Source organism: Falco rusticolus, chromosome 18, assembly GCF_015220075.1.
Source record: "Falco rusticolus isolate bFalRus1 chromosome 18, bFalRus1.pri, whole genome shotgun sequence".
Lineage (NCBI taxonomy): Eukaryota > Metazoa > Chordata > Aves > Falconiformes > Falconidae > Falco > Falco rusticolus.
In genome coordinates this window covers 1,662,726-1,675,681 of record NC_051204.1, presented here as the reverse complement: position 1 = coordinate 1,675,681, position 12,956 = coordinate 1,662,726, and the positions used below count along the sequence as shown (strand labels likewise).

The following is a 12,956-nucleotide window of genomic DNA, read 5'->3' as shown; positions in this document are numbered from 1 at the left end:
CCCTCTGCTCCTGCCTGCTTTTCTAAATGTTTCCACTTCAGAGCCCCCCAGGCAGCATGTGCAGGGTGGAAAATCCTCCTGCAGTCTGTAGAACAGCACGGAGCCTTCCCGTCATAGCTCTCAGCTCTTGGTGAGGTGACTCGAGGCTTCTTACTGGGAGGAATAAAGGCAGCAAAGCCAATTTTTTGGCTATCAACCTATTAAAAGCTGGTTCATGGACTACATGCAATGACACCTGAGGAGAGGGACCCCAAAGCATGTGGGAGTGACCAGCCCTGGGTGTGAGCATCCCTGGGGCCCGGAGCACTGGCTCTGGCTGCCAACGCAGGGGTTGCCTGACCACTTGGCAGCGGTTTATTTCCAACCCCTGCCAACCATCCTCCCTCCCCAACGGGGCAAAGCCAAGGGAGGGGAAGGGTGATGGCCAGCAGTCCTGGTGCCTCAGTTCCCTCTCCTGCCAAGTGTAAAACAAACTCACAAGAAGTGACAAGTACTTGCTGAAGGGGAGTAAAATCCAGTGCAATTCTTTAGGCAACAAGGTTTTTCCCGTTAAAAAATGTCAAGTCATCAAAACCAAGCTTTTTTACATCGTAAGGACAGCGTCTGGTGCACAAGGAAGATTTCTTCTGAATTGAAGCGAACAATTTTTTTCAAGTTCTAGAAAGAAAAAAACTTCCTTTTTTCCTTTTGAGTCAGAGTAATTTTTTATTTAGCCTAAGTGAATTATTACAACAAAGATGAGATGGTGGCACCTGCAATCCCAATCCAGCCAGCTCCAGGCCTCTCAAATCCATACCACAAGACTGGCTGTCCCTGCAACACCATGCTCAGGACCAGGATCAGTCTTTTCTGCTGCATTGCTTGGTAGACACAAACTCCCCAGACAAGGAGGTTTTTGCACATGATTCTTCTTTCTGCCACAAGCTCTGAGCAGGAGGTGAGGGCTCTGCCTCATTCAACGTGCAGCCCAAGGGGGAAAGCCCTTATCTGCAATGAGCACTATCCCCTAAGGATCCAGACAGAAAATCGATAGGAGTGCAGAGATCTGCTGGCTCTGAAGTGCTAAGGAGATAGGAGGCCATCATGCATGATTAGATATGCTGATTATCTGCTGATTTTTAGCAGACGGATTCCCTTAGCAGCTGCTTCTGGCTCCTCTATCCCTCATTTGCCCTCTGGCTCTGCTGTCAGCTTTCCTGGGTTAGTACCAGGTGTGGTTCCCTGTTTTCACACACCCCTGAGCTCAGGGACCTTGTGCAGAGGTCTGCTTGGTTTTTAAAGAGCATGAAGGAGCACAGAGGAGGGGTGGGGGCTTCTGAAAAGGTCCCATTTTGTTTTCCCTCGTGAGATGCCACCTCTTACTGCAAATTTTGCACCCGTGCCAAAGTTCAACAGTAAAGGTAAACTGAACTAGCCCATTTTAGGGATTCTTGCTCCTTGCTATTTGCGATGCTCTGCCAAGTTTCACTGCCAAGTTTCACTTAAACTCCAGTTTAAGCTGCTTCTCAGAGTCACGATTTAGTATTTCCCTGAGTCAGGATAACAAGGTTGCCTTGTGGACTGCAAGGTACGGCCATGATACAGCAGATTCCCCTTGCAGGGCAGGTTTTTCTAGTGACCAAGGCAATAGCAATAATTGGCAGCAGCACTAAATGGAAGTTACTACCATATGTGCACGTTCACATGCACGTGTAACCACTCTCTCTACATGGGCCCCGCAATCAGTTGCATGCAGCTGCTCTGCAAAGGGGACAGATCTTCGGTTTGTACAAGTTGAGTAAGGTGCCTGGAACACTGTGATCCACACCTAGAAGTATTGCAGTGAGATTTTCAGGAGCTTATCATGCTTCCATCCAGGCAAAGCTCCAAGGTCTTCCAGAGGATCCGCAAAGGAGGAAAAGTGTCTACGTGCACAGAGTTACTCATCACCTTTCTAGCCTTTAGCTCATACTAAGAGAGTTTCTGATTCTAGACGAACTTTGGAGAAGAGGGATAGTAAATGCTCTGAATAGGAAAAGAGGGAATTATTAAACCAGTGTATCTTAACAGCTAACAACAACAGAATTTCAACTGTTTAAAGCCTAATAAATACCCTCTCTTGACATGCAGGGGAGACACTGGAAAGAGTATGGCACCAAGTGATGAGGCAGAGCAATCCACTGAAGCCTTCCAGCTGGGCTCTGTTCTCAGCTGTGTCATGGCCTGAGACTGAGCTCCCCGTGTCTCCGTTCTCCTGCCGCACGTGGCTGGGAGCAGTTAATCAGCCCACCTCTTCTTCTTGCCTTCTCTGCTTAGGCTGCAAGATACTGGGCAAGGGGCCGCTGTGGTCCATATATAGTACAACTCTTCTGAGCGTCAACAGGGCTTCTGAATAGTTTAATCCAAATGTCAGGGAATATATCATTAGATCTGCAGTCATTCCTAATAGTGCTTCATAAAGGCTGTTTTGTGTTTCCATCACTTTTGTGGCAGTGCTTAGAACTGGACTAAAAGCAGTGGGTATGGTAGATAGCAAAGCATTTCACTGCCAGTCAGAGGTGAGAAAGAGGAGAACAACAAATTCTGCCTTTATTTCTTCTGCAGTCCATCTACTCTTAAATATTAGTATCAGCAGGTACAATCTGAGTACGGTACTTCAGTGGGTTTGTTTTTATGATGTTTACAGCTGTAAACCAGCCAAGTATGACATGCAATTTCCCTAAAGAGCTTAAACACTCGCAAGCCTAGTCACATCCAAACGAGCCTCAGCTCTTTGCAGAATAAGGCAACTGCACTGGCACATTTCTACCAACCCCCAAAATCATTGCCCAGGACAGACCTCTGGAAGAAGCAGGAGACTTATTGCAGGAAGAACAGAAAGTGCATGCCCTCAGCTCAGCTGTAAATCCTGGCTCTGGTTTTTAGGCTAAAGGAAATGACTATAATGATTATTTTGGGTTTTTTTGTTGTTGTCTTTTTTTTTTTTTTTTGGCATTCTGGCAAGGCAGGAGTGCAGTGTGGCTCACAGTGCTTACAAGATCAGACAGCAGAGGTCCCTACTTCAGTATCCACCTCCTTTACCACTGTTGTAGCCATTAAATAGAAGTAGTCACCGCCTAGCACTTCAGGTAAGAAGAAAGTTCAGAAGGAATAGTTACAGGTACATAAAATACGTATCTTAAATAGAGATCGCTAGCACTAAAACAATTGAAGTCCACCCGAAGGAAGAGCTTAGAAATAAGCACCTATACCTGGATTTATGGATATAAGAAAGAGTAGAGAAATCAGAGCCTGCAGCTGAAACCCTGAGCCCAGGAGGGAAAGGTCCTGCCAGCAGCCCCCTCCCCCCAGCCTCCATCAACCGCCTCAAAGGAATGGAACCTGCCTCTGCCTCAGCCTAAGGTACTCTGGGAGCAGGGGTATGCCTCAACAGGAAAATACTGGAAGAAAAGTAGGAAGGACTGAGAGGCCCCATTATCAGTTTAATTGCATAAAGAACGTCCCTATGATTACTAGAAGAATTTTTGCCTAGTGAATAGCTTTTCTTTTAAATGAGGGGAAATATCTACCTGCTCAGATAAGGTACATGCCAATGGGATGCTCATTAACCTACGTGTATTTGCTTTGTTGGACTTGACTGATAATTAAAGTCTCTCCTTTTGCTTCCCTTGGGAATTAAAGGGTCTTACTGTCTCTGCATAGCTCCGTCATGAATAACCCCTGAGGCAACAGGCTTGTCTGGGAGAACTTCTGCAGAGGACCCTGAGGTGGGACCTACCCTGGGCAGTGCTCCTCCAAGCTGAGCCTGGATGAGAGCCAAAGGAGAGGCTGGAAGGAGAGCCTTCCCCAGCCTGTGTCAGCGGGAGCTTCAGGATCTCTGTCCTGGCTCTAGATGCTCTGCACCACGAGCTGGTGTCCTTCTGCTCAGGGACATGGGAAGGGAGAGATTTGAGGCTCGAACTCGATAAGCCAGGCTTGCAGCTCCCTCTTGTAAGAGCTGCAGAGCGGTGACTGGCTTGTGAGGGCTCAGAGCGGTGCAGCCCTTGGTGTGACGGTGGTGGAGGCACCGAGCAGCTGAAGGAGCAGAGCAGGTTCCTCCAGCATCTGACTGGAGCGTGGGCTGAGGTGTAAGGGCTCCTCCCTTGACCCCCCTCCAGCCATCCAGGGGTACCCTCAGCGTCCACCTAGAGAAACCTCCTCTTCAGAGGAAACACCCCCTGTTCCTCCTCCTCTTTCTCAAAACGGATGGCGCTCTCCTTTCTTTTTGCCCATTTCCTGGCCCTGGCAGGTCCGATGCTATTTGTCCTGACAGTTATTAGCTAAAATCTCCAGCATAAGCCACCTCCCCAAGACAGAGCATGAAAGGCTGCAAAGGAAAACAGCTGTTCTTTCCCCTGGGAGCACAAGTGGGCTCCACACGGTGGGGCAGGCAAGCAGGGCGAGTGTCCCCTGTGTCCTTTAAAGCTCCAGCTGTGCAGAAAGAAATGACTCAACATGGTCTCTAGGAGAAGGTGGCTCCTGTTTCCCTCCAAAGCAAAGACCTTCACCTGCATTCAGACACCCTCATGCTACATCAACATGGGGATCACTGATGCCCGTAAATTCATTAATCTCCAGGATAGTGCCCAAAGCTCATCAGTTCAGCAATCCCTCAATTAAAAAACTCTCCCACTGGACCCAGGCCTCACAGAGCACAGGTCTCCAGGGGGAAGGCTCTTCTGCTTTTAACACAGCTGATTGCTGCAGCTGGGCATTGCTGCAGTAACTCAGCACTGTCCTGCTAGCTGGAGGTGGCTGCATTGCTCCTGCAATGATTAATGAAGATTAAATGGGTGTGGGATGGGAACGGGGGCCCATAAGTTCAGCCCAGCTCCCCTGGGTCTGATTGCTACTCCCCCCACCCCCTGTGAAGTTGGGAGGTAGTACCCTGCTGCCTGGGGAGGGGGTGTTAAAGGGATTAGAGCTGTTAAAGACTGCAGATGGCTCTAGCCTGCTGTGGGTTGGTGGCTTGTACCTGAGCAGAGGAGAGCTTGAGGATGGAGTGGGAGGCAGTTTCTCTTTCCTACGTCTCTGGAGGCACCTGTCTGCACTGGTATTTTGGTAAGCATTTGAAAGGCTACTCTCTCAGTACTGCTGTACCTGGCAGATCCCTCATACCAAGATGACTGAGCAAATTCATCAAAGACCAGAATCCCGTAGCTCTGAGATACCGGGTTTTATTGTTTCCTTGAACAGTCTTTCCTCTTTCAAGCTTTCCAAAGGCACCACACCGGGAGTTCAGCCCTGCCCCTGCCTGCTCTTGCTGCAGTGAGAGAGCGATCAGGCCCAGGGAGATTTGCTGTGTGTTTGCTCAGAACTGGTGCTGCTGCCTGCTCGCTGCTTTCCAGCTCAAGGACTAATGCTGAGAAAGGCACTTTGAGCACAAAGTTAGCTAGAGAGCTTTTGTGCCAAACTTGTGACTTATACGCGAGATTAATTCTTACCTCCCAAATCTTTTCATGTTAAGGAGGAAAAGAAATGTTCTGTCAATGCCCAATAAATTCTTTCAGAGACTTTCCACTGGAGGGAAACAGAAATAAAATACAGCAGCCCAGGATTTCAATATCAAACGCTTAACTCCCTCAGAACTGAACTGCTTAGATGCTCAACAGCCATCAGAGGCATCGCTTACACCCGGAGTAGCTCAGCACCTCCTGGTCGCAAATGCCATCTGGGTGGCAGCACAGACCCCTCGGCAGAGCAGTGCAGCTCCTATTAACCTCCAGAGGTGGAAACATCTCTGTCACTCTGCCATTTGAGAAACAGATGAGCTGCCTCTAGCTGATGACCACCTTCAGGCAGATGCTGGAGTTTGGCACAGCTGACTCAGAGCTCTCCAGAAAGCCTTGCTCGCGTGGCGATGTGTGTTGTCACACAGATGTGCCCGTTGTAACACCCAGGGGTGTCCGGAGCAGCTGGGTGCTTGTGCAGGATCGGGTGGGTGGTCTGTGTGTTGCTTGCTTTGGCTCAAACTCTATGTAAAAGGTTGCTGGATGGTTTGGCACAGGTACCTGCAGCCTCTGCAGCGCAGTGGGTTAAACCTTCCTCTCCTCTTCCTCTTGCTCTTCAGGGGTAAGACACTTTTCTGCTCTGGATTTTTAACCAATTCCTCACGCAAAGCTGGGGAGAGGCTAACAAGCATCCACACACATACCTGCTTGCCTGAGCTTTGCTCGAGCCCATGCCCTGGGCTGAGCTGGAGGAGCCAAAGTGTTACCAGAAATCTGTAGGTGTAGCAAAAAACCCATCTCTGTCCTCTCCTGTTGGGTTTCAGTGCTGGTGAAACTTAGACTAAAGTGGTATTTTGCTCAGTGCCTTATAAATGCCAGGGCAAGAGCTGCCGCTTGACAAGGAGGTGAGCAACCTCTGGGGCTGCTTCTCTGCTTTTCCTCCATCAGGGTGTAGGGTTCAAAGCCCAGCCTGCTTGCTGCCCTCCCAGCACTGCCAGAGCGCCATGGGGCTGTGCAGGGTCCAGCTAGCAAACGCTCCTCAGCGTTTTGCTCCTTCCCTGCTCTCCCTTAATCTCTCTGAGGGCATCTCTGAGCCACCGGGTCAGACCAGGCAGCTCTGTGTGCCCATGCCTGTGCTGATCCCACCTTCTGGGCCGTCTGGTTTCTCAGACACCTGCTATGTCTGAAGGGGTTTAATGTCAAAATAGACTTCAAGAGCTTTGAAAAAGTGATCTCCAGGCAAGCACGGACTTGGAGTGATAGGGCATGGCTACACAAATGATAAACTCTGCTGCATGCCCAGACTGAGAGCACATTTTGCATGCATTTTGCTGAGGTGCCACATGTGCTGACTCCAGGTTTGCTGGGTTCCTTTCTATGGCTCTCCTTCTCTGACACAATGCCTTCGGAGCAGGGAGGAGGCACCAGCTGCAATTCCTCTGCACCACCACTTATTTCTAAGCCTTAAGTGGTTTTCAGTGAAAGACTGGGAAAAGGTATAAGAAGAGTGGGGTGAAACATCACCCCCAGCAATTTCAGCTCGAGACTTGGCTGAGGGCATTTACCAGACGCCTGTTACCGAGTCCCTCAGTCTGTCACACAAGAACATGAAAGCAGAGCCTGTAGGACACACCAGGTCACCTGGGCAATGCCCCCCTGGCTGGCTCTGCTCTCCCCAAAACCGCTCCAGATGTTTCTCTAAACTTATTGTTAGATCCCAGAAGTGGTGGAGGCTCCACTTCCCAGGCAACCTACTGCAGGGTTTCGTTTTCCTTTTCATTAGGTAGCTTTCCTTAACACCCAAACCAAATCTTCCTTCCTGCAACTTAAACCTATTATTTCCCATGTTATCTAACATGGCCAAGGAGAACTTGTTCCTGCCTTTCTCTTCACAGCTCTGTCTCATGCACTTGAAAGCTGTATTTATCTTCACAACATCTCTGCCTTGCCATTATCTCGAGCAAACAGATGGGAGCAGAGGAGCCAAGGCTGGGGGTTTGGGCTTCGTTTTAGATATCCAGAAGTTAGAAGTCTAAACTAATTGTGTGATGCTCGCTGTTGTGCCTAGCACAGGCTTCTCCGGCTGGCACTAGCCTGAAAGGGCTTCCCCGTGCCCTCCCTCAATCCCACCGTTTTTGTGCTGTGATCTTCAGCTTCCCTCTTTGTGTTTCGGGATAGGACAAGGGGAATTCAGGGTGCTGCTTTCCAAAGCATCTCAGTTTCTGTAGCCCCAGAGCACCCATCGCTTCTAATGGGAGTGGAGGAGGTCTGGCAGAGGGGTGCAAGCACAGCAGCCTTGTGGCAGCGGGCGCCACGTGTGCTGCACAGCATCAGGGAGAGCCATCCTTACGGGAAAAAGCAATTTTGAGGCATGTCTCAGGAAAACTCGTTATTTTCAAGTTTACTGATAATGCTGTTTTTCATGTGCAAAGCAACTGTCTCGCTTCATCAGAGCAAACAGCATATATTGGTTGCTCCTCCCTTTTGATTACTTTTTAATGCTAAGTTTGTGTAACATTTGAATTTTGGAATGGGCATAAGGCTGTAACAGGTAGGAGGTAAAGCTTGGTTGGTTTGGAGTAAGGGAGGCATAATAATTTTTTCCAGTTTAAAAAAAAATTAGTTTGATGCTAATACATGTTGTAAATGCAAGCTGTTAATTGGAAAAAAATAAGATTTCAGTCCTTCTGGTGTGTGTCAATCAGGCACTTTGAGGAAAAAACAAGCTTTGATTATTTTTCATTTGAAGATATGTTTCATTTCAAAAATTCCTTCAGTTGGACTTTTTATTAACTGAAAATCACTCAAGAAATGCTAGAATTGTAAGAGATGTATTCAGTTAATTTCTGAAGTATTTTTTAAAATAATTTTTTTAATTCAATAATGCTTTGAAGGTCAGTGTTTTTTCCCCCTCATCCTCTAGAATCGCCAGCACACACACCATCCAATTGCTTCTTTACTCAGCTCAATGCATGTGTGGGTCAAAAGGGAATTTCAGCCCCTGGCAAAAGGAGGGCCAGGGCAGGCAGGGCTGCCTGAGCTTCCAGGGAGCTGCTGAATTTTGGTTTATAAACCCTTCACCACCTGCCCTCTGAAAAATCCCAGTGTTTTGCCAGTTGCTCTTTGCCAAGTTTGAACAAATTTGAACCAAACCAAGTAAAAAAAAAAAAAAAGGCAATAAAAATGGGGAGAGCGAGAGACAGAATGCTTTGAGATGGAATGTTTTGGGTTGAGATGCTTTTATTCTGAGGAGGGGCTTCCTTAAAATGAAAAGGTTAAAATAAAAAAAAAAGGGGGGGAAAAAGCTCACTTAACCTCACAGTAAACCAAAACCAACAAGGTTTGGCTGTACCAATGGCAAATGGACTATTCCTACGCTTAAACTTATTTCCTAAAGAAGACTTTTCTCAAACACCACCACATTGCAGTCTAGCCCCAAATCCTAATAAAACAGGGAAAAACTCACTGAGCTGGAGAACTCTGAGCCAGCTCTGCTGTGAACCGGAGGACCTTTGCCAATGGGAGCTGTGCAGGATGACAGCTCCGAGCCCAGGTAGCTCACACTGTTTTCTCTATTGGCACGGGATAATCTCTGAATACCGGGACCAGCAGCTTTTGCTATGCAAGGTTAATATGTTCTTCCGTGAGAGCAGCGGCGGATCCCTTCCCCAGAGCCTTGCCAGGGCTGCCTGTCCCATCTTGTCTCTGGCAGGCCGCCCTGGGGAGGAGAAGGGCGCGTGTTTGTTGGTGCCGTAGGATGTTCACACTCTCCTCCATCTGCTAACATGACCCTCTGCCTCCCTCCGAGCCTCCTGCCCGTTGCCCACAAAGCTTTGCAATGCTTTAAGTACCAAACAAATCTGGTTTAGTAGGGCAGCTTGCAAACCCACTTAATGGGACCTTGTTACCCAGCCGACCTCCTTCCCTGGGAAGTTTGCCAAGGAACTGGGATCAGGGTAGTGCATTTCAGTGGCTGAGTGACAGCTCAGCATCCCACCAAGCATAACTATTTGTGGCGTTCCCATCTCCTGACTGTGCTAGCTGCGAGTACTGTGGAACCAGGACTTGGCAGCAAGAGTTCATGGCTCTCCTTGACTCGCTTCCCATATCCAGTCCAGCTGATGCAAAGACCACTGCCACGGCAGGACACCTTCTTTGACGTGAGTTCTATGTAGTTACTAAAATAATTGGGATGTAAAGCAAAACGGTATCTTTCTCTTTCAAACACAGGCACAGAGCGCCTGGATGATGCCTCAGTTTTCTGGGAAAGTGAAATCTCTGCGGCACCTTCTAGCAAGTGTAGTCCTTGGCCTGGATCCATGCGAAGATTGGCCTGGCTGGTTGGATCCATATGAAGTAACTCTAGAAGGAAACCAGTCCCCTGAGATCTGTGTCTTCTGGGGTAGATTGTGATGAGCTGCAGAGCCTGCATCACCTGCTGTAGCATCCCACTGACAAATAGCAGGGTTGGGAAATGTCTGTCCTCTGCAGTGGAATCCTTCCAGGTGATCATGGGACCATGCTCCTGCTTTTCACATTTTCCTAAAATATTAGGTGGCAATGACAAATACCCTCAGTTTTCCCCCATCCTGGGATCAAAGTTCAGAGTCCTCCTTTGGTTCTGTGTCTGGCATTGGAGGGATGTTCCCAAAGACTCAGGCAGGACAGACTTCTGGATCAGAAGAGGCACCGTGCTCTCCCCTGCTTTTCCAGGCAGGGCTGCAAATGGCAATGGCCTGTGGGAAGCGATTTGTTGCTCACTGTGTATGGTGGGGAGAAACAAGCATCATCCAGGAGAGAGAATTTTTAGTGAAGTCCTTTGCAGTTATCATCAGTGTTCGTTCACAGCAAGTACGGTTTGCGAAAGACCTAAGGTAAATATTCTGTGTTCCCAGCCCGTTCTGTATTGAAGCAGGGGAAACTAAATTGCTCCCTTTTAGCACATACCACAGGTGTCTGAGCAGAAAGGAAAGCAGGTTACACCCAACATCTCTAAAGAGAAGCCTCAGCCACCTTTACTAGCTAATTCTGCAGGCTACATGCTCAACCCAGACAGGAACGTGGTGCTATGGAGTTAAAGGACAGCCTGAACTGGAGAACCTGGACAAGAACAAGATATGCCTGCAACCATCTGCCAAATCTTGCAGCCATCAGTCAAATACCACCACCTAGAAGCAACACAGGAGATGTCTCACAGGCTATGCACACTGCACCTGAAGCACACATGCTATCCCATCGTCAACCCAATGTACAACAACAATGCAAAAGATCCCCACCACCACCGTTGAACCGAGGGGCAGAGGGATGCATTCAGGAGCGTCTCAGTGTCTGCAACTTAGATGCCATGTGGGCCAGAAAAAATGATGCTGGGGAGCTGCTTTTGGGAAAAGTTTTCAAATTAAGATTTAAGTTTGTTGTGCAGTGTCTTCTGGAAGCTGGCAGAGGTCTTGCTTTTGACATTGTGTTGTTTTGGTATTTCTTAACCTAGAGATGACAGGTGTGTCAGGGGATAGCGAAACACGACATCCAAAGGCTGTCTGAAATCCAAAATTGAGTCTAACATTCTCTCTTTAAAACACAGAATGTGAAATAATTCTTCACAAGACCGTGGGGTATTCAGTGTTGTGGGTGCTCTCCTCATGCAGTCACTCCTGAACCACTGTCCTCTTCTTTTGGGCAATGACTGAATAGGTGGCACCTCCTGGGCAATGCCTATGGTAGAGACACCCATAGTGACATCCCTCTTTGGGATGGCTGGTCCAAGCTTGGGATGGTGACAAGTATCAGGTTCAATGCTTCTCCTTCTCCCTGCATGGCCACACCACATAGCTGTGGTGTTTGGTGATTCATGTTACTCCCATCCAGTGGCAGCTGTGGAGAAAGGAAACACATGACACTGACATAATCCTTGCTCCTCCCATGCCAACATCCCGTTTTGCCTGGCTTGGGGGGTATCCATAGTTAAAGGGTCACGATCTCCTTTCCCTTTGACATGAAGAGCTTTAGCACTCTTCCCTTCCATCTCTTCTACCTCACCGCCCCCTTTCCCTCCAGAGCAAACCACATTGAAAAGGTTCAAGCAGATCTCATTAGTGCTTTGACGCTACCAGAGCGTTCTGGTCTAACACATCAAGGACAGGCTGCAACCGCGTCCCTGAGACGCGTTGTTGAGAGCACGTCAAACACATCAAGGCTTAACTCCTCCTAGGATATACGTTACCCACGCGCTCTGCCTTTCACCTCCTCAGTGGGCGTCAGGACCTCACTTATGGACCTCAAGCTGTGGAACAGCTGAACCTTCAGAAGGAAGTGGAGAGGTTGGCTGCCTACTGGCTCTAGCATTTGCTGAGGGGGTGTTTGGCTGCTCCTGCCAGAAGCAAAAGCTGCTCTGCATGGACCTGTTAAAAAAGAGTAAGTCTGGCTGTAAATAGGCATTTCACCATGAGCGCGCTGCTTACAAATGTAATTGTGGCGGGGTGACTGCTCACCAACACACATGCAGAAAGAACTACCCTAATGTAAACCCAAAAGGGATAAAACTTACTCCCAATCAATTATTCGCCCCAAATGAACATGACCAGATAGTGAAGCTGTAACAGTGTGTACTACATCAAGAACAAGCCACACCAGTGTTACTTCAGCGAGAAGGTCCTACCGAAAGCTCAGCGTAGAGCCTGCCAGCCATCTCTGGGGCAACAGGTTATTCCTCCACTGTTGCAGTTACTTCAACAAGGCTGAGAAAGACCTGCTGGGACACCCCTGAAAAGGTTCCCAGGTTCCCACCACCTGTGCTTGTAGTCACTATGGTATCAGAGAGGAGAGCAGTATGAACTCTCTTGAATCATCAGCTATGATCGATGTTTGTGGCCAATTGAACCAAGACTGGCAAGGTGTTGTCATTTTTCTATAGCTCAGTAGCTTCAGAGGGTGTGAAGCCGCCTTCCTGATCTTCCTGGCAGGCTGCAGACATCATCCTGTTTGTTGTTATGTGGCAGAGGTCCCAAAGAGGGCGAGAGACTCCCAAATGTGCCCGGGGCCCTGAGGCATCCTTCTCTGCTGGGGATCAAGTAATCCAGATGTTGGTATGGCTGTGGACAGTGAGGTGGAGGAGGTGGGAAGGCAGTCAAAGTATCAGTAGCTATCATTGCCGAGAGCAGTCGTGTCTCAGGAACGTAACGGCCCATCCGCCACCTCACCTGGAAATGGGACATTGGTGGCAAGTCAGATGGGTCCCGGGCTAAAGAGCTGGGAGCGCATTGACCCGGCAGAATGGATTGGTCATGGAATAAGGTATAAAAATTGGAGTAAGTCTGGCGTGTTTGTCACCTCCCTTCCCTTTAGCAATCACGATAGGCACGAACCCCTTTGCCCTCCCCAGCCAACCTTCCTTCGGGCAGGCTTGTCAGGTACTTACCCTAAACCGAAATCTGATCGTAGCTAATGACTTGAGTGATTTTAGTATCTTCTCATGCTCGTTCTACAGACAGG

The 12,956-nt window shown here is 48.6% G+C and overlaps 1 protein-coding gene across 4 annotated transcripts in view; it reads right to left on the bottom strand.

Annotated features, from left to right (window-relative positions):
• Window positions 1–706: 706 nt before the first annotated feature.
• The window catches only part of LOC119158897 (acid-sensing ion channel 2-like), a 44,165-nt gene continuing 31,915 nt past the window's right edge, over window positions 707–12,956 (bottom strand). The window contains exons 1-2 of one of the 4 annotated variants that reach the window (XR_005108005.1): window positions 11,709–11,860; window positions 11,250–11,339 (exon numbers count right to left, since the gene is read on the bottom strand). Coding sequence is in view for 1 of the 4 variants with exons in the window: in XM_037411332.1 (XP_037267229.1) it covers window positions 11,181–11,339 (159 nt within the window). In the remaining 3 variants the exon portion in view is untranslated. Of the gene's footprint in view, window positions 11,340–11,688; window positions 11,861–12,956 lie in introns of those variants that run through there. The other 3 variants (XR_005108004.1, XR_005108003.1, XM_037411332.1) reach the window with 3 other exon arrangements.